This window comes from Balaenoptera musculus, chromosome 7 (genome assembly GCF_009873245.2).
Source record: "Balaenoptera musculus isolate JJ_BM4_2016_0621 chromosome 7, mBalMus1.pri.v3, whole genome shotgun sequence".
Classification (NCBI taxonomy): domain Eukaryota; kingdom Metazoa; phylum Chordata; class Mammalia; order Artiodactyla; family Balaenopteridae; genus Balaenoptera; species Balaenoptera musculus.
The window spans coordinates 50,489,739-50,517,674 of record NC_045791.1 but is presented as its reverse complement, the minus strand read 5'-3'; the positions used below and the strand labels follow the sequence as shown (position 1 = coordinate 50,517,674).

General features: G+C 39.2%; 1 protein-coding gene across 3 annotated transcripts in view; it reads right to left on the bottom strand.

Moving 5' to 3' along the window:
- The window catches only part of CERS6 (ceramide synthase 6), a 318,670-nt gene that overhangs the window by 51,386 nt on the left and 239,348 nt on the right, over positions 1 to 27,936 (bottom strand). For all 3 annotated transcript variants that reach the window (XM_036858219.1, XM_036858217.1, XM_036858218.1), the window contains exons 7-8: positions 3,613 to 3,741; positions 562 to 668 (exon numbers count right to left, since the gene is read on the bottom strand). In XM_036858219.1, coding sequence (XP_036714114.1) covers positions 562 to 668; positions 3,613 to 3,741 — 236 coding nt within the window. The remainder of the gene's footprint in view (positions 1 to 561; positions 669 to 3,612; positions 3,742 to 27,936) is intronic.

The window sequence follows — 27,936 nt, the reverse complement described above, 5'->3', positions numbered from 1 at the left end:
GATGAGGAGACTTATACAGGACAGTGGTTCTCAAACTTTAATGTGTAGCAGAATCATCAGGAAGGCGTATCAAAATCCAGATTGCCAGGCCCCATCTCCAGAGTCTGCGATTCAGTAGGTCTGGGGTGGGTGGGGACCAATAGTTTGCATTTCTAACAAGTTCAGAGGTGATAGTTGCTGCTGCTGGGGGTCCAGGGACAACCCTTGGTGAACCCGTGGTACAGGACGATCCCTGATATCTAACTGATTGCAACACCATATTTCCTTTTTTAATTCAAACTTTCATGGCTAAGTTTTTTGAATCATACTCTAGATTGGAGCCTAAAATGGCAGACAGCTTCCTGTGGCTTAAGAACCTACATAAGCCACATCCTTCTCTAATGATCCTGTGGAAAGAATGCAGACCCTTTCTGGAAGAAGAAATCAAGCTGTTTCTTAAGTCCCTCCCTCGCTTTCTTTAAACTTCTTACTAAGTATCTGGAGTGAAATTCAACAGGAAAATGGTTCATAAAACCTATCTGGACGGGGCGCCTTTATTGGAAAGAAGACTGGCATACTCACCAGAGAGGAAATATACCCAGTCGTGTGGTGATAAAAACCATGGCAAACATAACAAACAGGAGATCACAAATTTTCTGAAACTTGGCGTAATTTGCCATTTTGGCAGCCTATGAAAGGAAGAAATGTGACAGATTAATTTAGTTAAATTGATAAATGAAAAGCTTCTTTCAATATGCATGAGTCTCCTTTAAGATATAACTTACCAGAGGCATAAAATTGCCTGCTACTTTGAAATGTCATGCATCATGCATCATATTTATAAATTACCCATAAGTCGAGTGAAATGTGATATTAACCATAAGTAGAACTACTGACTGTCAGAGATTTAATAAAATATTCAGCAACCTGAAAAATTCAATTATATGGTTGATTTCAGGAAAACAGAAAAATATGAAATTCTTGCATTACAGATGATATTAGCAAGCCAAAGACGCCGAAACAGGAATTTGGCATAAGAGGTCAAAATAGAAAGTGCTACATAATCCTTTAAACTTTTAATGAGTCCCAAACACTAAGATCACGAACTTTATAGAGAATATTGAGCCTTCCTGCATTTTTTCCCCCTTTCTACTTAGAATTATAGGTTTTCCTTAAACAGGTATAAGCAGTGCTCTGGGGAGAGAGTTTCTTGGCTTATCCTCACAAATTTAGAAATGAAGAATGTGTCAAGATCACGTTATTTCAGCGAATCCACTTAGGTATAATTTTCAAATTTACATTAATGGGTCATTTTCTAGATGAAAGTCACTAATGTTCAGAATGTCTGTGAGAAGTACACTAATAATTTATGGTAGTGATTTAAGTGACCACTTTTTATATTATAAATTAGTCAAAGGAAGAAATACATCCCTTTCTCTACCATCTACTTTTTAAAAAAAATATTTATTTATTTATTTGGCTGCACCGGGTCTTAGTTATGGCACGCGGGATCTTCGTTGCCGCCTGCGAGATCTTCAGTTGCGGCATGCGGGATCTAATTCCCTGGCCAGAGATTGAACTCGCGCCCCCTGCATTGGAAGCGCGGAGCCTTAACCGCTGGACCACCAGGGAAGTCCCTGCCATCTACTTTTTATAGATGATTCTAAGTAAGAACAGGTGACACTGAAAACATAATTGTCCTTGATTACTGCTTTTTACATTTTCACATATAATTCACAGTACCCACACACAGGGTTATAAACTGAAGAGGTCTTTTAAATTCATAACATTATTTTCCACTTCTTGTAAAGTTAAATTAGCTGAGTCAAACTTGAAAGGATTGTTGACATTATCCACAGAAGCTATAATTTAATAGCTTTAAGTAAAATACAAAGCTATGAGAGAAATATATTCCTAAGGGGAAATATCTATTAATTGAGTGGAAGCCAGGATTATGAACTTTTAATTTCATGCATACGTTGGATGTGACACCACAACTTACACTAAGAAAGAAAAAAAGCATCGTCTGCCTCCTTCTGGCTACGTAAACCATGTATTTTTTCTTTTACATTCATTCACCAGTATTCAATAAAAAAAGCATTAAACATCCATTTTTCTGAAATGTCTAAGTCATAGATTCCACTTTGAAGAGTCAACATATCTCATTATTTGGATATTCTCAAGCATTATTTTATGATGTCAAAGAGAATCCAAGTGATGAAGAACATTTGCTTTTAAGCCACATGACTGGGATTTCTGGATTATTTTTCTTTTCTAGATAAAAGTGGTGGATGATGATTCAACCCACATTTTCTGAATTATGGCTCTGCCAAGCATTATGCCATCCATTTCCCCAGACATTAGAGTTGGCAGATTATACAGGATTGACTTCAAAACTATATATTGCTATATAAATTTCTACCTCCAAGCATACTTAGGATTTAACCACATGGTAACTGATTTTCAGGAAATTGCCTTTATACTAGTTTTATTTCTCCTTTAAAAAAAAATGTGCTGAATAGAATCTAGCTTGAATCACTTAAAAACCTTAGCTCCAAACTATCATCTGACATATCCAGCCCATTAGGACTACTTCTCTGTTTCATAACCTTATAGGGACCAGAGTCTTTAATGAAGTGCTGTATACACTTCAAACCTTGACTAATTGCCTTTATAGCAGATTCAATTTTATGGCCTGGAATTTCTGCTTATATTGGAATAACAAATAATTACTTGAGGGCACCTCTATTCTACATTCACAGTGATAGCACATGCTTCAAAGGGGCAGAACTGTGGGCCAACAGGAATAAAAAATAAGCGTACAGATTCTAAGACCCATTTCTACATGGAATTTGTACTCTGGTAAGTTCATTTTTGACCAGTTATATAAATTTCTTAGGACTAAAATGAAAAAACTATAGTTATATAACCTTATTGAGTATGTCTCTTCATGGAGGCCATGATTAAATACCACATCAAAATTTTACTTGGGATTTTATCTTTTGAAATATGCTAGAAGCATTTTTCTTTTTTTTTTTTTTTTGCTACTTTAGTAATTTTAAGTGATAATGGTTTAGAAAGTTAATCAAAGTGCAACCAATATTTCCTCAGATATTCTAAATACTTACATGCATAGAAAACATAGTTTTTATATAAAATTTGTAATTCATATATACTTTCACTATAAAAATACTAGGATAATGTGTATATTGGTAATAAAAACTATGACTACTCATTAATTTCATCAGGATGTACAACTACTATTACTAACTTAACTGAGTTGTATACACTTCCCAGATAAATCAGTGTGAAACCTGTAACACTAGAAACAAAACCTATTCAAATAGTAATTTTCCTACTGTAAAACACTCATTTCTTAAGTGTGGAAGGGTTAAGGTTTTCATTATTCTATTAATAAAGAATGCTAACTTGGTGAATGTTTTTTGCACACCACTTTATATACTCAAGTCTCACTTTCACCAATTTAACCTACAAAGAAACACTCTGCAGTTTCAAAGCAGTCATGTAGTAACTTCTCCCAGCACCATCTATCAGACCCTAGAAAAACTGATGATCTGGGGGATCTCCTGAATTCCAGATTTTGTATTCTTATAGATGAAAGAAAACTTTTACCTCTAGAAGAGCGTCGGCTGAGTCATGGAGACAGAGGACTAGGGTCCCTACTCGGGCCATGTTGTTGACATATGAAAAGGTAATCAAAAAAATAGATACAAGGTGATGCAGGAACATAACGCCAAAGTCCTGGGAAGGAGAAGACACAGGCATGTTAGTTAGGACTTCGCAGCAACGCAGCTTTTCCATTCATCTATTCAACCATTCATCCAATAATTTTAAGGCTCTCTATGGGCCCAGCACTGGGAACACTAATGTGAGTAAGAGATAGTTCCTATACTTTGAGAGTTTACTGAGTCCTGGGAGAGAAACACAGGACACCAGTGACTGTGGAAAATGTGATCAACACCAGGACGAAGGCCAAATCATAAAGGGTGTTTTGTACTAAGCCAAGGAATCTGAAGCTATGGGAGAAACTGCCATAGGATTTGGTGAATGAAAAATGTTGCCTGCCGTATCAGTAAACAAAGGATGTGGCAGCCATGTAGCCATCACATTACAGCCCCCCTAGAGTGAGCCCTGAGGGAACTCAGGATGCAAACAGGATGCCCCCCATCTAGCAGTCAGCTGCTGCAGCCACCCCTGACAGTGCACCCTGAGGAGACTCAAGATGAGAAAGCACAGGATACTGGCCCCAGATAGCTGAGGTGCAGATCAAAGGAATGACTCCAGGGAGCCCAGACTCTTGCATCTTCCCACACATAGAAAAGAGCTAAATTCCTTAACTTGAGGTATCTGGTTTTCTTTAATTAACAGTCATCTTTTGATGTTCCGACTACCTGGTGTTTGATGCAAAAAATCCTATATATTCTGGCTCCCCCTTTGTCTCGTCGGAGCAATCTCTCAGAGTGATTGGAGATGCTCTGTCCCCAGCTTAAGGACTCAGTTTTGTCCGTCATTTATTTGACGATTTGAGAATTATGTTTCGTTACATAATTCTCAACTTTTAGGTCGTGCATTTTTTTTCAGTCGACAGATTTTAAGCAAAGAAAGGTATTACTTGGATTTGTACTTTAGGAAAATCTTTTGGGTAGCAGTGCGGGTCCAACTAGACCACGTCTCTGACTATGAGTGGCTGGAGACTTGGCATCCTTCTCCTGGAATATGCCCAATGGGATGTTAAAATAAGAATCATAATATGTTGGCATTTCTGATGGGTCCTACACAAACAAGCTCTCAATTTTAACCATTATCCATCTACAGTCATTAGAAAAAAATAATTGGCAAAAGTAATGGTAAGCTGGCCATCCTCATTTTGGTCAACTTCAAGGGAGCTGCTTCTTGGCCCACGTGAAAAGATCATCTTTCTCTGGTACTGATTTATCTCCTGGCCACCTGGTCTATTGTAACATGGAATTTCTGTTGCTTAGAAATGTTGTCTCTCTTACTGATATTTTTACTCTTATTTAATCTGAATTTCTCCCAGAGTAAACTTGAACTTCTCTGGGGCTTAAATGCCAGGACTAGCCCTGATGATGATCTACTTGAAACCATGGAGAAAGAGGACTACTCTCTTATGGGCCATTCATGTAGAGATAAATTAGCCAAAGTGAGACGCATATTTTGCAACTGAGAGAGAGAGAGAAAAAGAGAGCACGTGTGTGCACACATACATACTCTGTTGATGTCAAACAGTTTGGGGTCTGAAAGGTCAACTATGATGACTTTTAAATGGTTTTAAAACATTTAAACAATATTTTTTGTTTAGATCCTGAAGGTAACTAATGATAATCTGTAAGTAATGAAATATTGCTCCTATTAGGTCATTTTTCCATTTATTTCATTGTATAGCTCCCATATTGAAAAAATTTCCAATTATTTGATTTTAATTTATATAACTTAAACCTATAAAGCTATGGATTTTTCTACTCTTTAAATTCCTGTACTACAGAACTCTTTAAGAATATCATTTTATATTTTATAAAATCAAGCTTTAAATGACAATGATGAAATAAAGTTAAATGGGTATATTTAAAAAAACACACACAATGTTTAAATGGTTCTGTATACACTTTGGTGAACGTGTCCAGAGGTTACCTTTCTGCCTTGGAAAGTGCCAGACATTTACTGATAACCATATTGATTTATTACTAGGATAAACAATGCATTAGTTTCTTAAATAAGGTTGAATAATTTTAAAAATGAAGTACAACTATTTCTCTTATTTTCAATTAACCTAGTCTCCGTGTTGCCATGATGGTGAATACCATTGTTGGCAGAATCATCTGTCTTGCATTAATTCATTCTAATGGCCACAGTAGAACTACAGTACCAAGTTGTGCAAACTCCTGCCGCCTGTTGACCTACCACTATACTCCTTCCTCCAGACCCACATTTGCATCTAGTTCTCAGCTCACTGGCAGAGAGAAATGAAGACCATGCTCTGAGTTTATTTAATCAGTGATTATGGACAGACTCAACTTACCAGTTTTACCTACTTCTCTTGATTTTCTCTGATGTTTTTGTAGTCTCTAGGATTTTCCTAAAGCATTAGAGTTGAACAATACCAAAATGCCTAAGGCATACAAGAAAAACTGCTTTGGTAACGTTTCCCATGGGAAGATGAAATCTCTTCACTATGGGCTGTTATCAGAAATGTATCACCTGGCGTAGAGTGATCTACCAGACAATAGCTACTTCAAAACAATGGATCAATTAAAGTGGAGCTAACCTTTCAACTGATATTTTATACTGTCTCATAAACATAATTAAATAAAAAGACAGAGTGCTAATTCAACAGTTCAGTGAGTTTATATTCGCCCATGTTGAATACACAGATTTTAAAGTCTAACTAGCTGAGTACCTAACCAGAACAATACTTTCCACATTTCTCATTGTTTAGCCCTAAATGATTGATCTTGATTCACTGAAAGAGAAGAGGTTTTCTCGATTGAATTTTAAAATGAATAAACATAAATTGATTAAAACACTTATGGAGGATTAGGGCCATTTTATAATTAAGTTTCCTAACACGTATCTGATATATATGCCAATAAATAAAACAATGCCCTTGGCAATATAGCAAGGCTGCCCTAAAAACAAAAGCCTTATTTTTCAGACAAAGTTTGCTTTGTGAAGATGATTTTTGCATATAAATCCCCTGGTCCTAGAAAACATTTATTACTGAGGGGCTCAGAGCTATGCTCATTGCAGAAGACCAATTTTCATTATACTGTCATATCTGTATGAATATGAAAAGCATGAATAATGGATTTTGTCTTTTACACTTCTGCTTCAGAAAGCATTATACACAATGAAATACCTTTAATAAAATCCCTGCAATCATTATTTTTTGTTACTCTCATTCCCTCACCCTGACACATTTTTTTGAATAGGCAGTAGATCTGGTCCAAATAACAGTTTTTAAATGAATTGTCAATTTAGACTTTATCAGTGCATGGTGGGAAATGCCCATCCTCATGTTTGTTACTGCTGAAAGTGACTGGGTACAGGCAAGCTGCAGGAAGCTTAGCATTTTAGGCTGAGAATATTTTCTTCCATTTTCAGTAGCATCAGTTAGGTAGAGATTGTGATCTCTTGTTGGCCTTCATATTGAAGATGGACCCCAAAGTCCTTAGACAAAATTGACGACTGGCCTGGCTACCTGCATCAGTGGTCCCCAACCTCCTGTCATTCTGCCACATTGTTTCTGGATACATTCATAGCTCTAGTCAAGGGGTCCTTCTACATTCCCTGCCTGATATTTACCCCGACCCCAGCCCTCATTCCAGTGGCTTCTCCTATGTTAATTATCAGAGACAAGGGAAAAAAATAGATATGGACTTGACTCAAGCACAATTAGAATAAGCCTAAAATGAAAAGATTCAAGGAAAAGCCATTCATTTTAATACCAGAAGTTGGTAAGAAAACGCTGTTTTTTCCTTATTATATTTCTGAATGACATTTAGAGAACCCAGAACAGAGTCTCAGTCTGCTCTGTGTAGCTTCCACATCAGAAACTCATAGGTGCAAGTAAACCTGTAGCTACTTGGGCTCCATCCCCTACTCTTAGAATGAGAATCGGCATCCTTAACTCAGTTCTCCAGGGGAATTCTCTGCACAATAAAATATCGGCATCAAAGGGCCAGAGAGGTCACCCTCTCATTAAGACATAAGTCTGATGTTCTGTATGATGCAACTCCATTTGCAATGGTCAGGCTGAAAGAGGCTTTGAAATAATACTCTGTTTTCAGGAAGTGCCAGAAATTCGCCTTGATATACATATTTTTATGAAAGCAAAATTAACTCTATTCTCATTTTTAAAAAACTCACTACAAATAAGAAACTTGTTCTCTAAATTCTCATTTGCTGGATAAAGTATTCACAATTTTATGCAGTTTCTTTTGGGAATAATCTTTGCAACAAATAAAGAAAAGCACTGGTGAGCCTTCTCAAAAAGGAATAAGAAGACCAAGATTTTAAGTGATGGCTGATTTAGATGCTCATGTATGGTGAAAAATATGACATACCACTAAAGTGCAAGACAAAGAAAAGACTCTTCTTTCTTAGATGCAAATGACATGTGCCAGCTTTCCCAAATTTAATAAATATCATAAATAAATATCATTAATAAACGTACTCTAACTCATGAACAGAAATCAGGTAATACCAGGTTAACCATTTAACAGATTTTCAAACTCTCTATGAAACAGAGGGACAGAAACATAATTTGAAACTGATTTCATTTTATGGCAACTATAGCAGTAATAGAAATCTCTCGTTTCTGTTTGTTTTGTTTTTTTAAAAAAAGTTTTCTTATTTGAGTCTTCAAGGTACAAAGAAATTAGTAGGACTTTGAACAGAGTAACATGCTCTTTTTTTTCTAGAGATCAATAATACTCTCCCTATTTCTTCCCTTGCGATTGTGCAACCTGGGGGTAAAACTCAGAATGTTGGGGAGCAATGTGGCTGTGCAGGAAGTGTCCTTCAAGCCTGTAACTTGGCAACGTACAGGGGAGAGTGCCCACTCAGGTTCCACCTCCACTCCAGAACGAACACACACGGAGATGGAGAGAACTTCAGATAAAACTTACATGTGACAAGAATAATCGTAGTTAAATACTTTTCCCATTGAGGGAATATGAAAATATAACAGATTTTCAACCTTTGGCTATGGATAGCTAAAGTCCTGACTAAGAGTATGAACACACATATATATATATATATATATTCCTCTTAAAAAGCAAAGAAACAAAAGACTACAAAACTTTCCGGGTTGTAAAGACAATGACTGCAATGAAAGTATATTCAGAGTGATTTATAAAAATCAGTTGATTCTGATTTGCCCCATATTAGGCAACTTGAAAATTATACCTTTCTCTTACCAGCGCATGACTCAAGGAGTTCACATGATGTATGTAAATGTAAATGTCAACCTTTGGGTATCTGGAATCTCCCACATTTACTTGGTTATTATATTTTTAGCTGGCCTTGAGTTTTGGCTCACTCTAAAGAGAACCAGTTAAATGTGCCATTTAAAGAAAGGTATTTCAAATAACAAAGTTCTTCAAAAATTGTAACTAAAATTCACTTTCATTCTCATGTATAGCCTATGCACTCTGGTGTAAATATTTATGGGAAAATCTGGAAATGGATGAAAAAGTGTGATTTATTTGGGAAACGTTTAATTATAAAGTAGAGGAGTCCTGGCAGGAATGATTTAATTATCCCATCTCTAAAAGCAGTCCATGAATAAAACCTCATTCACACAAAATCTAAAGTCCAATTTATTTTTACACTTTTTTTTCCCAATAGACTAGATTTTTCACCTTTGGGCCTAAATATATACAGATTTAGGTCCTTGAGGGAGATAACTGTCTCCTACAAATATAATTCTAAAAATAGTAAGTGCTAAGAAATTAATTGGTTAAAGACTTTAAACTTGCTACTGTTACTATCAAAATGTTTTAAAAATATGTACTGATGTGATGTGAATATCTCTACTAGCCATTCTCAAAGCTGACATCCTCACTGTTCACCAAATTTGCGTGTCTAGGTGACTCAACTTTAGAGCAGAGAAAGACACACTATGGCCCCCAGGCCAAATCTGGCCTTCATTTGTTTTTGTAAATAATGTTTTATTAGAACACAGCCATCCATTTGTTTAATTATTGTTTATGGCAGTGTTCTTGCTACACTGGTAGAGTTAAGTGGTTGCAGCAGAGACTACACAGCCTCCAAGTTTAAAGTATTTACTAGCAGGCCCTTTACAGAAAAGTTTGACGAGCCCTGCCTTAGAGCCACATCAAAAGGCATAACATGGGAAACTCAGCCATGTAATTTGAGATGTGGCAATTGCATAGGCTCAAGGCTGGCTGGCTTCATCACATTTTCTTCAGATACAGAATATGTAAGAGATTTAATGTTCATAGCTATTCAGAAGTAACCCATTAAGTATTACTTTCAAAATTCAGATAAATCATTTAAAAAAAAAGAGTTTTGGCAGGTATCTCCATCAAAATTCTCATGATAAACTATAACTACAACTTCCAGATCATTTTAAAATCGAGGAGCTTCTTCAGAAAAAGCTTGAGCTTTTGTAAAAACAAGAGCTGTCTATCCAGATGCAATATATTACTCTCTCTACTGCTACATGTGCCATTACTTCAGAGCTTCTGGGAACATACATAAATGAAATAAAGAACTTCTGTGTAAGCAGTGTTTACCCAATCTTTCTCCCGTGTAACATTTGTGGCACATTTTAAGATCAAGAAGTCATATAATCTCATCTACTATGAATTATTTAGCTGATATTTAATCTTTAATTGATTTTATTACTGTGGAAAAAGATGCAATAAAATTTTATTTGCACAATAGAAAACAGTAAGACAGTGCCACCAATTCCCTCCCACTGCCTGGCCAGAGCTCAGAACTTAATTTGCAACTCCCTGGAGTCCTCCTCCCTGCTTTCCTTTCCTCTTCCCATTGAAAGTACACTCTCCAAATGCACTCTGCTTTCAAATGATGTAGCTATTTTCCTTAATTATACACACGTCTTTTTTCTCATTGAATCTTTGTATTGAGATGTTCTCCGTAACTACAAGTCTTGCCAAATTACAAGCTCCAGGAGTTGAAGGCCTTTATATACATCATCTGGGCTCTGTTTAAACTACTCTTGGGGCTTCCCTGGTGGCACAGTGGTTGAGAATCCGCCTGCCAATGCAGGGGACATGGGTTCGAGCCCTGGTCCGGGAAGATCCCACATGCTGCGGAGTAACTAAGCCCATGCGCCACAACTACTGAGCCTGCGCTCTAGAGCCCGCGAGCCACAACTAGTGAGCCCGCGTGACACAACTACTGAAGCTCGCACGCCTAGAGGCCGTGCTCCACAATAAGAGAAGCCACCGCAACGAGAAGCCCGTGCAACACAATGAAGAGTAGCCCCCGCTCGCCGCAACTAGAGAAAGCCCGCGTGCAGCAACGAAGACCCAACACAGCCAAAAATAAATAAATAAATATTTTAAATTAAAAAAATAAATAAACTACTCTTGGCCCAGCCACACTACTTTGTACAGCTTTTAATGCCAGAAGGGTCACTTCTGAGACATTTAAAATATACTCAACATAACAGTGTTAAGTGATACGCAGGTTAACAAACTTTATTCTCCTTTGTTTTCAGGAGGAAAAAGGCAAGGGCAACACTTGATACGAAGTAAACCCATTCAGGTTGAAAACGTCCGGAATGATCAGTAGGGGGCAGACCGTGTTCAACTAAAATCAGAACTATCCCAGGACGCAAAAACCATCATCCTCATATCTACTGTAATGCCCTTGGGGTCCCAAATGACAATACACCATCAAGGTCTCAACTTGGTGCTTTAGATGGAAGATGGAAAAAGTCTCCTTTAGGTCAGCCAGGTTGGGATTATGTTGTTAAGTTGTCAGGAGGGGTTCCGGGAAACTCTTATTATTGTCATCAGTCTTACCTTCTCTCTTCTAATCCCTCTTCCTTCAGCTGCTGGAGCTCCTCACCTCCCTTCACAGACAGAACTCTACGTGCAGAATTCACTTGCCAACTTTCTTGTCCCCATGCAGGCCTCTGGCCATTCAGGGTTTTTTTTGTTTTTGTTTTCCTGGATGGAATGCTTGTGTATTCTCTCCTTTTCTCCAAGCCCCCCTCCAACTTGACTACCTGGTGAACTTCTATCTACCCTGAGATTTGCCTACTAATTCTCAGGCTTCAAAGATTCTGACACTGAGATTTATTCTCAACAACCTCCACATAAGGTAAGTACTCTTCGAACGCCATTTATAAAGAAACCGAGGCACAGAAAAGCAATGTAATTTTTTCAGAGTTACACAGTAAGGAGAGGCTACAGGCAGGTCTGCATCCAGTTCTGTGTGATTCCAGAGCTCAGGCTCCGATCACAGTGGGCTGCTTCTCAGAAACAACCACAGGAGGAAACACAACAATAAGGAATGGGGCAGTGAAAGAGGACACTTTTTACTTTTTTTTTAACATCTTTATTGGAGTACAATTGCTTTACAATGGTGTGTTAGTTTCTGCTTTATAACAAAGTCAATCAGCTATACATATACATATATCCCCATATCTCCTCCCTCTTGTGTCTCGCTCCCACCCTCCCTATCCCATCCCACTAGGCGGACACAAAGCACCGAGCTGATCTCCCTGTGCTATGCGGCTGCTTCCCACTAGCTATCTATTTTACATTTGGTAGTGCATATATGTCCATGACACTCTCTCACTTTCTGACTTACTTCACTCTGAATGACAGACTCTAGGTCCATCCACCTCACTACAAATAACTCAATTTCGTTTCTTTTTATGGCTGAGCAAAATTCCATTGTATATGTATGTGTCACATCTTCTTTATCCATTCATGTCGATGGACACTTAGGTTGCTCCCATGTCCTGGCTATTGTAAATAGTGCTGCAATGAAAACTGTGGTACACGTCTCTTTATGAATTATGGTTTTCTCAGGGTATAGGCCCAGTAGTGGGATTGCTGGGTCGTATGGTACTTCTATTTTTACTTTTTTAAGGAACCTCCATACTGTTCTCCATAGTGGCTGTATCAATTTACATTCCCACCAACAGTGCAAGAGAGTTCCCTTTTCTCCACACCCTCTCCAGCATTTACTGTTTGTAGATTTTTTGATGATGACCATTCTGACCGGTGTGAGGTGATACCTCATTGTAGTTTTGATTTGCATTTCTCTAGCAATTAGTGATGTTGAGCATCCTTTCATGTGCTTGTTGGCAATCTGTATATCTTCTCTGGAGAAATGTCTATTTAGGTCTTCTGCCCATTTTTGGATTGGGTTGTTTGTTTTTTTGATATTGAGCTGCATGAGCTGCTTGTAAATTTTGGAGATTAATCCTTTGCCAGTTGCTTCGTTTGCAAATATTTTCTCCCACTCTGAGGGTTGTCTTCTTGTCTTTTTTATGGTTTCCTTTGCTGTGCAAAAGCTTTTAAGTTTCATTAGGTCCCATTTATTTATTTTTGTTTTTATTTCCATTTCTCTAGGAGGTGGGTCAAAAAGGATCTTGCTGTGATTTATGTCATGGAGTGTTCTGCCTATGTTTTCCTCTAAGAGATTTATAGTGTCTGGCCTTACATTTAGGTCTTTAATCCATTTTGAGTTTATTTTTGTGTATGGTGTCAGGGAGTGTTCTAATTTCATTCTTTTACATGTAGCTGTCCAGTTTTCCCAGCACCACTTATTGAAGAGGCTGTCTTTTCTCCACTGTATATTCTTGTCTCCTTTATCAAAGATAAGGTGACCATATGTGCGTGGGTTTACCTCTGAGCTTTCTATCCTGTTCCATTGATCTATATTTCTGTTTTTGTGCCAGTATCATACTGTCTTGATTACTGTAGCTTTGCAGTAAAGTCTGAAGTCCAGGAGCCTGATTCCTCCAGCTCCATTTTTCTTTCTCACGATTGCTTTGGCTATTCAGGGTCTTCTGTGTTTCCATACAAATTGTGAAATTTTTTGTTCTAGTTCTGCGAAAAATGCCACTGGTAGTTTGATGGGGATTGCACTTAATCTGTAGACTGCTTTGGGTAGTATAGTCATTTGCACAATGTTGATTCTTCCAATCCAAAAATATGGTATATCTCTCCATCTGTTTGTATCTTTAATTTCTTTCATCAGTGTATTATAGTTTTCTGTATACAGGTCTTTTGTCTCCTTAGGTAGGTTTATTCCTAGGTATTTTATCCTTTTTGTTGCAATGGTAAATGGGAGTGTTTCCTTAATTTCTCTTTCAGATTTTTCATCATTAGTGTATAGGAATGCAAGAGATTTCTGTGCGTTAATTTTGTATCCTGCTACTTTACCAAATTCATTGATTAGCTCTAGTAGTTTTCTGGTAGCATGTTTAGGATTCTCTATGTATAGTATCATGTCATCTGCAAACAGTGACAGTTTTACTTCTTCTTTTCTGATTTGGATTCATTTTATTTCTTTTTCTTCTCTGACTGCTGTGGCTAAAACTTCCAAAACTGTGTTGAATAATAGTGGTGAGAGTGGGCAACCTCATCTTGTTCCTGATCTTAGTGGAAATGGTTTCAGTTTTTCACCATTGGGAAAGATACTGGCTGTGGTTTTGTCATATATGGCCTTTATTATGTTGATGTAAGTTCCCTCTATGCCTACTTTCTGGAGTTTTTATCATAAATGGGTGTTGAATTTTGTCGAAAGCTTTTTCTGCATCTATTGATCATATGGTTTTTATCCTTCAATTTGTTAATATGGTGTATCACATTGATTGATTTGTATATACTGAAGAATCCGTGCATTCCTGGGAAAAACCCCACTTGATCATGGTGTATGATCCTTTTAATGTGCTGTTGGATTCTGTTTGCTAGTATTTTGTTGAGGATTTTTGCATCATTGTTCATCAGTGATATTGGCCTGTAGTTTTCTTTTTTTGTAGTATCTTTGTCTGGTTTTGGTTATCAGGGTGATGGTGGCCTCATAGAATGAGTTTGGGAGTGTTCCTCCCTCTGCTATATTTTGGAAGAGTTTGAGAAGGATACGGGTTAGCTCTTCTCTAAATGTTTGATAGAATTCGTCTGTGAAGCAATCTGGTTCTGGGCTTCTGTTTGTCGGAAGATTTTTAATCACAGTTTCAATTTCATTGCTTGTGATTGGTCTGTTTATGTTTTCTATTTCTTCCTAGTTCAGTCTTGGAAGGTTGTGCTTTTCTAAGAATGTGTCCATTACTTCCAGGTTTTCCATTTTATTGGCATACAGGTGCTTGTAGTAATCTCTCATGATCCTGTGTATTTCTGCAGTGTCAGTTGTTACTTCTCCTTTTTCATTTCTAATTCTGTTGATTTGAGTCTTTTCCCTTTTTTTCTTGATGAGTCTGGTTAATGGTTTATCAATTTTGTTTATCTTCTCAGAGAACCATCTTTTAGTTTATTGATCTTTGCTATTGTTTCCTTCATTTCTTTTTCATTTATTTCTGATCTGATCTTTATGATTCCTTTCCTTCTGATAACTTTGGGTTTTTTTGGTTGTTCTTTCTCTAATTGCTTTAGGTGTATGGTTAGGTTGTTTATTTGAGACGTTTCTTGTTTCTTGAGGTAGGATTGTATTGCTATAAACTTCCCTCTTAGAACTGCTTTTGCTGCATCCCATAGGTTTTGGGTCGTTGTGTTTTCATTGTCATTTGTTTCTAGGTATTTTGGGATTTCGTCTTTGATTTCTTCAGTGATCTCTTGGTTATTTAGTAGTGTATTCTTTAGCCTCCATGTGTTTGTATTTTATACAGTTTTTTTCCTGTAATTGATATCTAGTCTTATAGCATTGTGGTCAGAAAAGATACTTGATATGATTTCAATTTCCTTAAATTTACCAAGGCTTGATTTGTGACCCAAGAGATGATCCTGGAGAATGTTCCATGAGCACTTGAGAAGAAAGTGTAATCTGCTGTTTTTGGATGGAATGTCCTATAAATATCAATTAAGTCCATCTTGTTTAATGTATCATTTAAAGCTTGTGTTTCCTTATTTACTTTCACATTAGATGATCTGTCCATTGGTGAAAGTGGGGTGTTAAAGTCCCCTACTATGACTGTGTTACTGTCGATTTCCTTTATTATGGCTATTAGTGTTTGCCTTATGTATTGAGGTGCTCCTATGTTGGGTGCATAAATATTTACAATTCTTATATCTTCTTCTTGGATTGCTCCCTTGATCATTATGTAGTGTCCTTCTTTGTTGCTTGTAGTAGTCCTTATTTTAAAGCCTATTTTGTCTGATGTGAGAATTGTTACTCCAGCTTTCTTTTGATTTCCATTTGCATGGAATATCTTTTTCCATCACCTCACTTTCAGTCTGTATGTGTCCCTAGGTCTGAAGTGGGTCTCTTGTAGACAGCATATATATGGGTCTTGTTTTTGTATCCATTCAGCCAGTCTATGTCTTTTGGTGGGAGCACTTAATCCATTTACATTTAAGGTAATTATCGATATGTATGTTCCTACTACCATTTTCTTAATTGTTTTGGGTTTGTTATTGTAGGTCTTTTCCTTCTCTTGTGTTTCCTGCCTAGAGAAGTTCCTTTAGTATTTGTTGTAAAGCTGGTGTGATGGTGCTGAATTCTCTTAGCTTTTGTTTGTCTGTAAAGGTTTTAATTTCTCCGTCAAATCTGAATGAGATCCTTGCTGGGTAGAGTAATTTTGGTTGTAGGTTTTTCCCTTTCATCACTATAAATATGTCCTGCCACTCCCTTCTGGCTTGCAGAGTTTCTGCTGAAAGATCAGCTGTTAACCTTATGGGGATTCCCTTGTATGTTATTTGTTGTTTTTCCCTTGCTGCTTTTAATATTTTTTCTTTGTATTTAATTTTTGATAGTTTGATTAATATGTGTCTTGGTGTGTTTCTCCTTGGATTTATCCTTTATCAGACTCTCTGCACTTCCTGGATGTGATTGACTATCTCCTTTTCCATATTAGGGAAGTTTTCAACTATAATCTCTTCAAATATTTTCTCAGTCCCTTTCCTTTTCTTCTTCTTCTGGGACCCCTATAATTTGAATGTTGGTGTGTTTAATGTTGTCCCAGAGGTCTCTGAGACTCTCTTCAATTCATTCTTTTCTCTTTATTCTGCTCTGTGGCAGTTATTTCCACTATTTTATCTTCCAGGCCACTTATCTGTGCTTCTCCCTCAGTTATTCTGCTATTGATTGCTTCAAGAGAATTTTCAATTTCATTTATTGTGTTGTTCATCATTGTTTGTTTGCTCTTTAGTCCTTCTAGGTCCTTGTTAAACATTTCTTGTATTTTCTCCATTCTATTTTCCAAGGTTTAGGAACATCTTTACTAGCATTACTCTGAATTCTTTTTCAGGTAGACTGCCTATTTCCTCTTCATTTGTTTGGTCTGGTGGGTTTTTACCTTGCTCCTTCATCTGCTGCGTATTTCTCTGTCTTCTCATTTTGTTTAACTTACTGTGTTTGGGGTCTCCTTTTTGCAGGCTGCAGGTTCGTAGTTCCCGTTGTTTTTGGTGTCTGCCCCCAGTGGGTAAGGTTGGTTCAGTGGGTTGTGTAGGCTTCCTGGTGGAGGGGACTGGTGCCTGTGTTCTGGTGGATGAGGCTGGATGTTATCTTTCTGGTGGGCAGGACCGCATGCAGTGGTGTGTTTTGGGGTGTCTGTGAACTTATTATGATTTTAGGCAACCTCTCTGCTAATGGGTGGGGTTGTGTTCCTGTCTTGCTAGTTGTTTGGCATGGTGTTTCCAGCACTGGAGCTTGCTGGTCGTTGAGTGGAGCTGGGTCTTCGCGTTGAGACGGAGATCTCTGGTAGAGCTCTCGCCAATTGATATTACAAGGGGCTGGGAGGTCTCTGGTGGACCAATGTCCTGAACTCGGCTCTCCCACCTCAGAGGCTCAGGCCTGACACCCGGCCAGAGCACCAAGACCCTGTCAGCCACATGGCTCAGAAGAAAAGGGAGAAAAGAAAAAAAATGAAAGAAAGAAAAAAGTAATAAAATAAAGTTATTAAAATAAAAAATTATTAAAATAAAAAAATAATTTTTTAAAAAAGAGAGCAACCAAACCAATAAACAAATCCACCAATGATAACAAGCACTAAAAACTATACAAAAAAATAAAATGGACAGACAGAACCCTAGGACAAATGGTAAAAGCAAACTTATACAGACAAAATCACACAGAAGTATACACATACACACTCACAAAAAGGAAAAAGAAAAAAATATATATATATTTTTAAAAAAGGAAGAGAGCAACCAAATCAATAACCAAATCTACCAATGATAATAAGCTCTAAATACTAAACTAAGATAAACATAAAACTAGAAACAAATTAGATGGAGAAAGCAAACCCCAAGTCTACAGTTGCTCCCAAAGTCCACCGCCTCAATTTTGGGATGATTTGTTGTCTATTCAGGTATTCCACAGATGCAGGGTACATCAAGTTGATTGTGGAGATTTAATCTGCTGCTCCTGAGGCTGCTGGGAGAGATTTCCTTTCTCTTCTTTGTTCGCACAGCTCCCAGGGTTCAGCTTTGGATTTGGCCCCGCCTCTGTGTGCAGGTTGCCTGAGGGCATCTGTTCTTCGCTCAGACAGGACAGGGTTAAAGGAGCAGCTGATTAGGTGGCTCTGGCTCACTCAGGCCGGGGGGAGGGAGGGGTATGGATGCGGGGTGAGCCTGCAGCGGCAGAGGCCAGCATGATGTTGCAACAGCCTGAGGCACGCCGTATGTTCTCCCGGGGAAGCTGTCCCTGCATCACAGGACCCTGGCAGTGGCGGGCTGCACCGGCTCCCGGGAGGGGAGGTGTGGAGAGTGACCTGTGCTTGCACACAGGCTTCTTGGTGGCTGCAGAAGCAGCCTTAGCGTCTCATGCCCATCTCTGGTTTCCACGCTGATAGCCGCGGCTTGCGCCCATCTCTGGAGCTCGTTTAGGTGGTGCTCTGAATCTCCTCTCCTCGTGCACACCGAAACAATGGTCTCTCGCCTCTTAGGCAGGTCCAGACTTTTTCCTGGACTCCCTCCCGGCTAGCTGTGGCACACTAGCCCCCTTCAGGCTGTGTTCACGCAGCCGACCCCAGTCCTCTCCCTGGGATCTGACCTCTGAAGCCTGAGCCTCAGCTCCCAGCCCCCGCCCGCCCCGGCGGGTGAGCAGACAAGCCTCTCGGGCTGGTGAGTGCTGCTCGGCACCGATCCTCCATGCGGGAATCTCTCCGCTTTGCCCTCCGCACCCCTGTGGCTGCGCTCTCCTCCGTGGCTCCGAAGCTCCCCCCCTCTGCCACCCGCAGTCTCCTCCTGTGAAGGGTCTTCCTAGTGTGTGGAAACCTTTCCTCCTTCACAGCTCCCTCCCAGAGGTGCAGGCCCCGTCCCTATTCTTTTGTCTCTGTTTTTTCTTTTTTCTTTTGCCCTACCCAGGTACGTGGGGAGTTTCTTGCCTTTTGGGAGGTCTGAGGTCTTCTGCCAGCATTCAGTAGGTGTTCTGTAGGAGTTGTTCCACATGTAGATGTATTTTTGATGTATTTGTGGGGAGGAAGGTGATCTCCACGTCTTACTCCTCCACCATCTTGAAGGTCCTCTCTCAAAGACACTTTTGAAAACACATGTAAGTGAGAGACCACCAAATAGAGCAAGGTCACTTCTAGAAGACAGGAAGAAAAGGGGGATCAAGAGCAAAGGTGAGGATGAGCCGTGAGTGGAAGAGCTTCCTCCTCTTGGGCGGCCAAAGAGAACGATATGAGATGGGTCTGTTTATATTTAAGGGGATAGAAATGGAGGGAATTCACCAAGTCAGGGAGTTAGAGCCATAACAAGCCAAAGTAGGTGTTTTCCCAAGACTCCTAGGATGACTTATGGGAAACCCCCCAAAGGAAGCAGAACGACTAAATCTCCCAATGAAAGTGATACCTTCCAAGTGTCGGTGGCACCTCCTGAGAGAGGGTGGGATCCCTGAGGCCCCAGACTTAAGGACCCAGAGCCCTGGACCAGCAGCATTGTGTGGGCCTGGGAGTAGGTCTCTCTGTAATGTGGTGATGATGTGGCCCCTTGCACCACGCTGGAAGAAGAGGTTCCTGCTGTCACCCTTCCACGCCCTGGAGAGCAGTATGTGCCACTGCACTGCCCCAGGGCTGCCCAGGGGCTGGTCATCTAACTGTGAGATCTAAAGACACTTAAGAGCCTCTCTCCTGGCCAGGCACCTGGGAGTTTGATTGCTGGAATAAGCTACTAGTTGAGGCAGGCTTTGAATAAAATCTCATAAAATTACCCCATACAATACTTTTTCTTTTCCAGACAATGCTGTTCCACTGTTGGCCCACCAGCCTGCACACAGCCCTAGGTTGCAATGCTTTGATCACAGATGGTGGCTTACTAAAATGAACTGCCTCTTCTTCCCTTCTTTGATTCTGAAGTCACTGTAGTGAGAAAGAAACAGGACAGAGGACTCAGAGTCAGGAATATCTGCCTCGGAAGAAACCTAAGCTTCGAGGGCAGGATATTGCTATTCCAGTCACAAGCGGACACACAGAACAACTTGGTGCCTCTGTGAAAGAGAGGTTAAGTGGCCTGCCTGCCTGTGTCTGCAAGTAGCAGCACTGGGGTTACACAGAGAGAATTCTACATCATCCTCCAGCCCTCTCGGGATGTTCAGATGTCATCTGGCGTGATTTTAGCTTTTCAAGCAAAGAAAGGAGATGCTGATACAATCTGAGGCACTACCCGAGAGTCATCTCCTTAGAAGAGACTTAAAAATAATCTAGATGAGCAGTTCTCATATGTTTTGGTCTCAGGAGTCTTTTATATTCTTAAAAATTATTGAAGACACCAAAAAGTGTTCGTTTGTGTGGGTCGTATCTATCGGTATTTACCACATTGGACATGAAAACTGAGAAGTTTAAAAAACATGTAAAACACATTTATTCATTTATTTTAAATGAAGTTCATTATATGTTAATTAACATAATATATTTACGAAAAATATTTTCCGAAATTAAAAAAAAAATCGTGAGAAGAGTAGCCTTGTTTTCCATGATTGCAAATCTCTTTGATGTCTGACTCATGTTGGATTCTCATCACTGCATATATATTCAATATGTTGCCCTGTTATTTTGGTTAAAGTATATAAAGAAAATCTGGTATCACACAGTTGGAAAAGGGAGAAGTACCTTAATAGCCTTTTCAGATAGTTATGGATATTCTTTCTTGACACTGTACCAAAACTCGACAAGAGGGATATTCTTAAAGGTTAGTTGCAATGTGGAATTGAAAACTATATATATCAATAAACTTTTCATATTCTATTACATAAAATCCTTTGGTCTGTCTTGACCTTCGAGTGGATCTTTCACTCAGGCATAATTTTGGAGCATCATGCATTAGTCACTTGGAAAATACTGGCTCACGGAGTTAAGGAAACAGATTGTCATATAGTATTTTAAAAATCACATTTACTAACATCACTATCAATCTCATGAGAAAAGTCTTTAAGTATTGAGACGCTATCAAGGTCTTGCTGGTGGACATAAGTTTTTCTAAAAATCTAATTTTTTTCTTGAAAGCTTGAGTTGTATCATTGACAGCAAATAATGTCAATGGTCTTACTTGAAACAACCTTGACAAGTTCACTTTGTGCATCTTCAAGAATGTGTCTACCAAATACACAAGTTGGAATAAACACAGTTTGTCATTCTTTAAAGTAAAAATGAGATTCTTTGGGGGAAAAAAGCAGCTAGTACGTCTCTCAATGCAAACCACTAACTACACATGATTTTTCTTGAGACACATTGTACAGTGTTCTGCCACAGAAGCTCTTTATGCCTCCTTCCCATTTCATCACACAAAATAATTTTTAAAATGTATACTCAAGAATAGAGATTTAATCAAATTAACACTTTTTACTGCTTCAACAAGAGCATTCTCAAGTGAAACTGACATTTTTGTTTCTTCCTGCAAGCACGTGGCAATGAGGAACACAAAACTACTCATACTGTTTGGTGCCACTGCTAGCAGTTTTGCCGTTACTTTTGCACGATTAGTGCAAATCTCAATGCAGTAAAGAAAGGCAAATGACATCCTAGTGTTATTATGAAGTCAGTTTTAATGTTGCAGATCTCCTAAAAGGGTCTCAGAAATCTCCAGGTGTCTGCAGACCACACTTTGAGAACTGCTCTCTAGACAAATGATTTCCAGAAATTGTTCTAGGAGATGATAATCTGCCAGATTATTAATAATAGCTGCACAGTCAGGATAAGCTAGGTTATGTGGCAAGAACAAAGCCCTTAAAATCTCAGTGGTTTATACCAAAGGCCTGTTTCTTAGTTACTACATGTTACCAATTGGCTGGACAAAGGGCACTCTGTTTATCACCATCACTTAGGGACCCAGACTGATGGAGCAGCCTCCATCTCAAATGTTACCAATCGCTGTACTAGAGGGGAAAAGAGACTCTAGTGGGTCTCACACCAGCAATTACATTACTGACTCGAGTCAGTTCTGCTTACAGCCTACCATGGGGTCACATGGCCCCATCCAACCACAAGAAGGGCCATGGCTGAGTACAATCCTCCATGTGCCTGAGAGTAGAGAGCTGGCAATATCTGGTGAATCGCATTAATGATTACAGTAACAGCTAACATACATGGTGCATTTGTTTATGTGCCAAGCACTGTTTCAACAGCATGTGTCACTTACTTATGCTCTCAACACTCCCATCAGGTCGGTTATACGAACTCTATTCTTTGGATCAGGACACAAAGGCACAGAGAGGTAAAGTAACTTGCTGTAGGTCACACCAAATTAGAAGTGGTGCTGGGCAGGTAGATGGACTCCAGAGCCCATGATTTTAACCTCTAAGAAGCCATATTACCCATAATTTTTCCCCAGTCTAGAACAAAATGAGAGAAATAAAAACTTTTTCATAATGATAAATGGAAAGGATTGTCCTTTATTACAAGGTGCCTTTTCTCCTTCAAAATATTAACATGCTCTTTCTTTTATGAATTGATGGTAGTAAGTGGTAGGTACTTTTAAAATTTCCTTACTAGGAAAAGTAAAAGGTTGGCAACCTTAAGTTAGTCCCTTTTCCTAATTATTTTTGTTCACTTTAATTGACCAAAAATACGAAAATTTGTGACCACTAGTTTGGGAGGTTTTTTGATTTGTTTCTGGTCTTAGCACTATGTTTTGATTCAACCAAACTTTGGTCATTATGTGCTACGTACTGCTCTGAGCTCTGTCAAGCATTGTACTAGATGGTTTCATGGACATTGTTTTATTTAACTCTATGCCATCCTGCTTCCTTATTAAATGATTAAAACATGCATTTTTTTTTTTTTTTTTTTTTTACCCTAAAGCTAATTGAAGCAGGAAAGATCTGGAGCATGGCAGGCCCTCAAAAGGCAGCTGAAGCACTCGTAGCAATGAACACCAGTTCTTTTCTACGAAAGTTACTAAAGAGCAAACACAAGCCTGTCAATAAGTTTCTCGCTAAACTTCATCATCATCATCTCTCTCTGTTAGGGATCTTTTATGAGATGTAGATTTTCTCTCAGGTTAAAGACCAAAAGAGCAACAAGCTGATTTCACCAGCTGGGCCCTGGAACTCGGCCATAGATGATTTCCTGCAAAGGACTCCGAACACGAGCAAGGTTCACTGGCCAAGGGCCCAGGCCGTCAAGCCAAACCGCAGCTTAGCTTAGTTAAAAGGGACACAGGGCTTGGATACAAGCAAGCTGTTCTGAGCTCCATCACAGTCAAATTTATTAGCTTCCATTAGAAAATTGAGATGTACAGGAGAAATACTCATTGTAAACAGGTGCTGAAAGACAGAATCTTCATAAATATTAAGCCTTGGGAAATAAAAGGTGATTCAAACAATACTGAATACCAAGAATATACCTATTGTTTTTGAATAAGGTACCTTAACTATTTCTTTTTACAAAAGATGGAAGGACGAATGGAAGGGAAGGAAGGAGAGAGGAATGGACAGAAAAAAGAAGTAAAAAGTAAGGAAGGAAAAATCTTCAAAGATATATATATACCTTGGTGGCATATAATAGAATACTTAAATTTTAAGTCCATTATAGTAAATGACTACGTCTTGGCTAGTCCCTTCCCTCTGCAGAGATGAACAGTATGTATATCGTCACTGACCATGTAAGTACCAACCCTGGAAATGATCAAGAGAGACAGTGCATTCTGTCACCAGAGGGATGAAAGTTCTCCAATCATTTTTAAACTCCAGATTCTATTTGGAAACAGAGCAATTAAAAAAAAAAAAAAGATGGCAATACTAGGACGTTTCTAGAGGGGAAAAGTTTGTGAATATAAAAGCCATTTTTAGAAAGACTCATGAACCAATTAAGTCACTAAGAGTTATTTCTGAACCTCATATTCTAAGGTACTGATTCTAACAGCTGGAGGCGTGCATTTGGATCAAACGTTTATAAATTCTGGTGGCTATTTGAAAATGGCTGTTCAAGTTCATTGTCATTTAATAGGGCAACTGTAGAAATATTTTTATAACCTTTCTATTTAACAACCCTACGGATAGCCTTCAGAAGTTGATTTCCATGCTCTGTTGTCAATGGATGTCTTCAAACATCTCTATTCTATAATTAGGAGGCGGGCTGTTTTTAGAGGGTGAGGGTTTAGTTAACAGTTGCAACATAGGAGGTGGGGATGTATTTGGTAGGAGAATATACCATAAATCCTCGCTGAGGGCTGGAATGGCAGGTCCTCCGGGTGGGAGGGCAGTGAGGAGGGAACCACCAGGGACCTGCAGTGACAGTCAGCAAGATGCGAAGGAGAAAAGCAAGGGCTACAACTCATTAATGAGAGATGGCAACAGAGGAGAAGGCCTTCCTTACTAAAACCTGTGTGGAGTAACAAGCACGTACGGTAGTAGCCAAATTCCCATTTTGTGCAAGAAACAAGAATCAGCTAGCTGCACCATGAACCCACAAAGGTACTCGGACCAAGGGAAGAAGGGAGAGATGCCAGATGGCTACAATAAGCTATTCGCGTTGACCAGGAAAATGTATATATAATTAATTTATACACATTGACAATATGTACAGGCCTAAATCAATTCCATGGACCTCACTGCAAAAATGCCCCTTTTTGAAGGCCTTCTCTACACTGATGCAAGATAAGTTAAAACCATACAAAATTAAACACTTTGACCCTTGAAAATAATCCACCTATAATAACTGTTAAGAAGATGGTCATTTGGCTTAAAATAACAAAGCCTCTATGAGTCCTCTTGGCTCAGTGAAAAGACATGGTAAATGCATGTTAGGAAGCTCAAGCAAGCAGAAGGGGCTTGGTGACTTTTGGTGCAGCAACAGCTCCCTAGGACTAGGCTCTTGGGGGCCAAGTAACAGTCAGTTTTGCTTTCATTAATCTCTTTGACTTGAGATGGCATCGCTAATTCTCATTAAGCAAAAGAGGAACCAATAAAATGGCAAAGAACTGCAGAAGGCCTACTATCTCTAATGTCAGGAGCATGGCCGGGCAAGACAACGCAAGAATTGTGGACAATATCTCATCTATGAGTGAATCATGGAACTTTGCTTGGTAAACTTGGGCTCTAATTGATTCCCACATTGCACAACCTTGAAAATTTTACGTAAGTTCATCGTACATCAATTTTCCCAACTACAAGACCAGAAGAATAGTCAAACCTCCTTCTTTGTTATACAACTGTTTTCTGTGACTACCTGGAAAAAAATGCTCCTCAAAAGAAAATACAATCTGTATTCTTCAGCCTTAAAAAGGAAGGAAATTCTGACACATGCTACAACACGATGAATAAGACAGTATGCTAAGTGAAATACATCAGTCACAAAAGGACACATACGGTGTGACTCCACTTAAGTAAGGTACGCAGAGTCGTCAGATTCATAGAGACAGAAACTAGAATGGTGGTTGCCAGGGGTAGAGATTGGGTGAGGAGGGAATGGGGAACTGTTGATTAATGGGTACAGAGTTTCAGTTTTACAAGATGAAAGGGGTTCTGGAAACTGGTTGCACAACAGCATGAATGTGTGTAACACTACTAAACTACACACTTAAAAATGGTTAAGATGGTAAATTTTATGTTTTGTATTTTTCCCACAATTAAAGATTTCAAAAATAAATAAATAAAATGCACAATGGACCTGGCACAGTGGAGACCATCAGTCTACAAGTATTGACCACAGGAATGAACAAGGCTCCTCATATAAGAGAGACGAGATCTAATTGGCATATCATCACTAAAGGATCTTTAAACGTTTTGAGAAATGGACCCAGAGCATTTGGTGCAATGAGTAAGGGAACCACAAATTATGTGTGTCAATGGGTTATCTGCTATGCCTGAGCCGTAGCTCTTGCAGGGACAATCCACTTCTGAGAATCAGGTGACATATACCACATTAAGACCATGCTGTCAGGAAAGACAGCCTTTTGCCAACCAAGTAAGCCACTGCCATAGGAGAGTGGCAGGAGCATACCTGGGGGAGGCGACGCAGGTACTAGGGCTGTAGACTCCTAAATGCTTTTCAGCTGCCACGTGGATATTTTGCAATTTGGCAGATTACCGATCTAACCAAGAAATGGAATGTTATAGTATTGCGCTCTATCACAATGCGCAGTCCTATTTGCAAAGGAGCCTGGGAGATATCCTTGAGTAAGGGAGAAGACATTCTGATGAGTCCATTTATTTATTCATTCACCCTAAACTTACTAAGCCCCACCATAAGCAGATGCATTGACGGTCACGAGAGATACAAAAATGAGGCTCTTTGCCCTCCAAGTCCGGTGAAGGGAGACAGGCAGGTCACCATACCATTAAAAAGTACAATATGGTAAGTACTGGGCACTGGTACACTAAACACAGAGGAAGAAGTGGTCAAAAACCATGGGAATGAATAAGGCTTCAAAGAAGGGACTGCTTTGGGGCTTGGTCTGGTCTAGGAGGAAGGGGAATAGAGTAGATTCTAGCCACAGGCAAGGTCTTGTAAAAAACAAAGATGTTATGGAAAAAAAATGCGTTTGAACAATGGTGAGAAGCTATCTGTAACTAAGACATATGTGTGTGTCAAAAGAGGGAGAGAAGGGTGGGCAATAAAACTAGAGAGGTGGGTTTGAATCATGGTGACAACCCTGAATATCACTCCAAGTAGTTTGGCTTTGTCTTTAAGGTTTGAGAAACATAACTCTTAGATGGCAGGAAGACAAGAATGACTATTTAGATAGGAATGCCATTTCAGAGGCCGTTGTTAACAGATTAAGCCAAAGTAAAGAGGACTCAAACTAAACGTGTCAGTGATACTAAGGGAGTAGGTACAAGGCGTGGCAAAGAGGAGAGCGAAGGAAAACTTCTAGCTTACATGAGTGTCTGTGATAAAGATTACTGGAGGAAGAACAAGACTAGGGCAAGATGATGTGTTCGGTCGGGAGCACTTTGTAAGGTTCAGTCTCCTCATTCATAAAAGGAAAATAAATAATAAGTGATCAGTCTGGATCTTCAGGCTGTTGTGAGGATTAAATGATAAAATAACAAGAAGAACACAGTACTATCACTTATGATTAGATTTGTGGAAGTGTGGACCCAGAGAGGATTTGGGACAGGAGAGAACCATTTGGGAGTTATTGGTATAGAAGTTATGGTTGACAGTGCTGGAGGGTATGAACCTGGATCACCCAGGGAGATGACGTCCTGTAATCTAGGACCAGACCCTGGTGCACGCAAGTATGCAGGGCACGGGGCACTGGGGTGGAGACCAGCAAAGATGACTTGAAGGAATGATCCAAATATGGGAATTTGGAGAAAATAGCTTCACGGAAAAAAAAAAACAGTGAATAGCCAAAAGTGCCAATTCTGCCCAGAAGCTGGTAGGATGGGAACTAGAATGAGTGGGTCTAACACTTAAGAGGTCAAGAGTACCCTCAGCAAAAGCTACTCCAGTGGAGGGGAGGGGTGAAAACCAGATCACAGTTAGCTTAGGAATGCTGTGTTTTCCTAATGTATTTTGACATTAGATAACTCTTTAATTGGGGAAATCTTCATTCTGTAGGGCTGGAACACTGAGATTTTACTCTCTCCCCAGGAGCTACAAATACAATTTTTCTTCTTTAATTTGGAGAACAAAGGGACTTGTGAATCAAACTGAGAGGAAATTAATGCTGTTAAGATTCACTGTTATATTTTTTCATGGAGAAAAGAACACTAGGTTTGGCGGGGGGAGAGTGAAGAGACAATGGGAATAAAATATAAAACAGCACAAACGAAAGTAGAGAATTTTCTGTAATAATGCCGGAAGTCGTACTAATGCAGTACTCATGGGAAAACAGAAGTGAGTGCCTTTGAGACTCTATA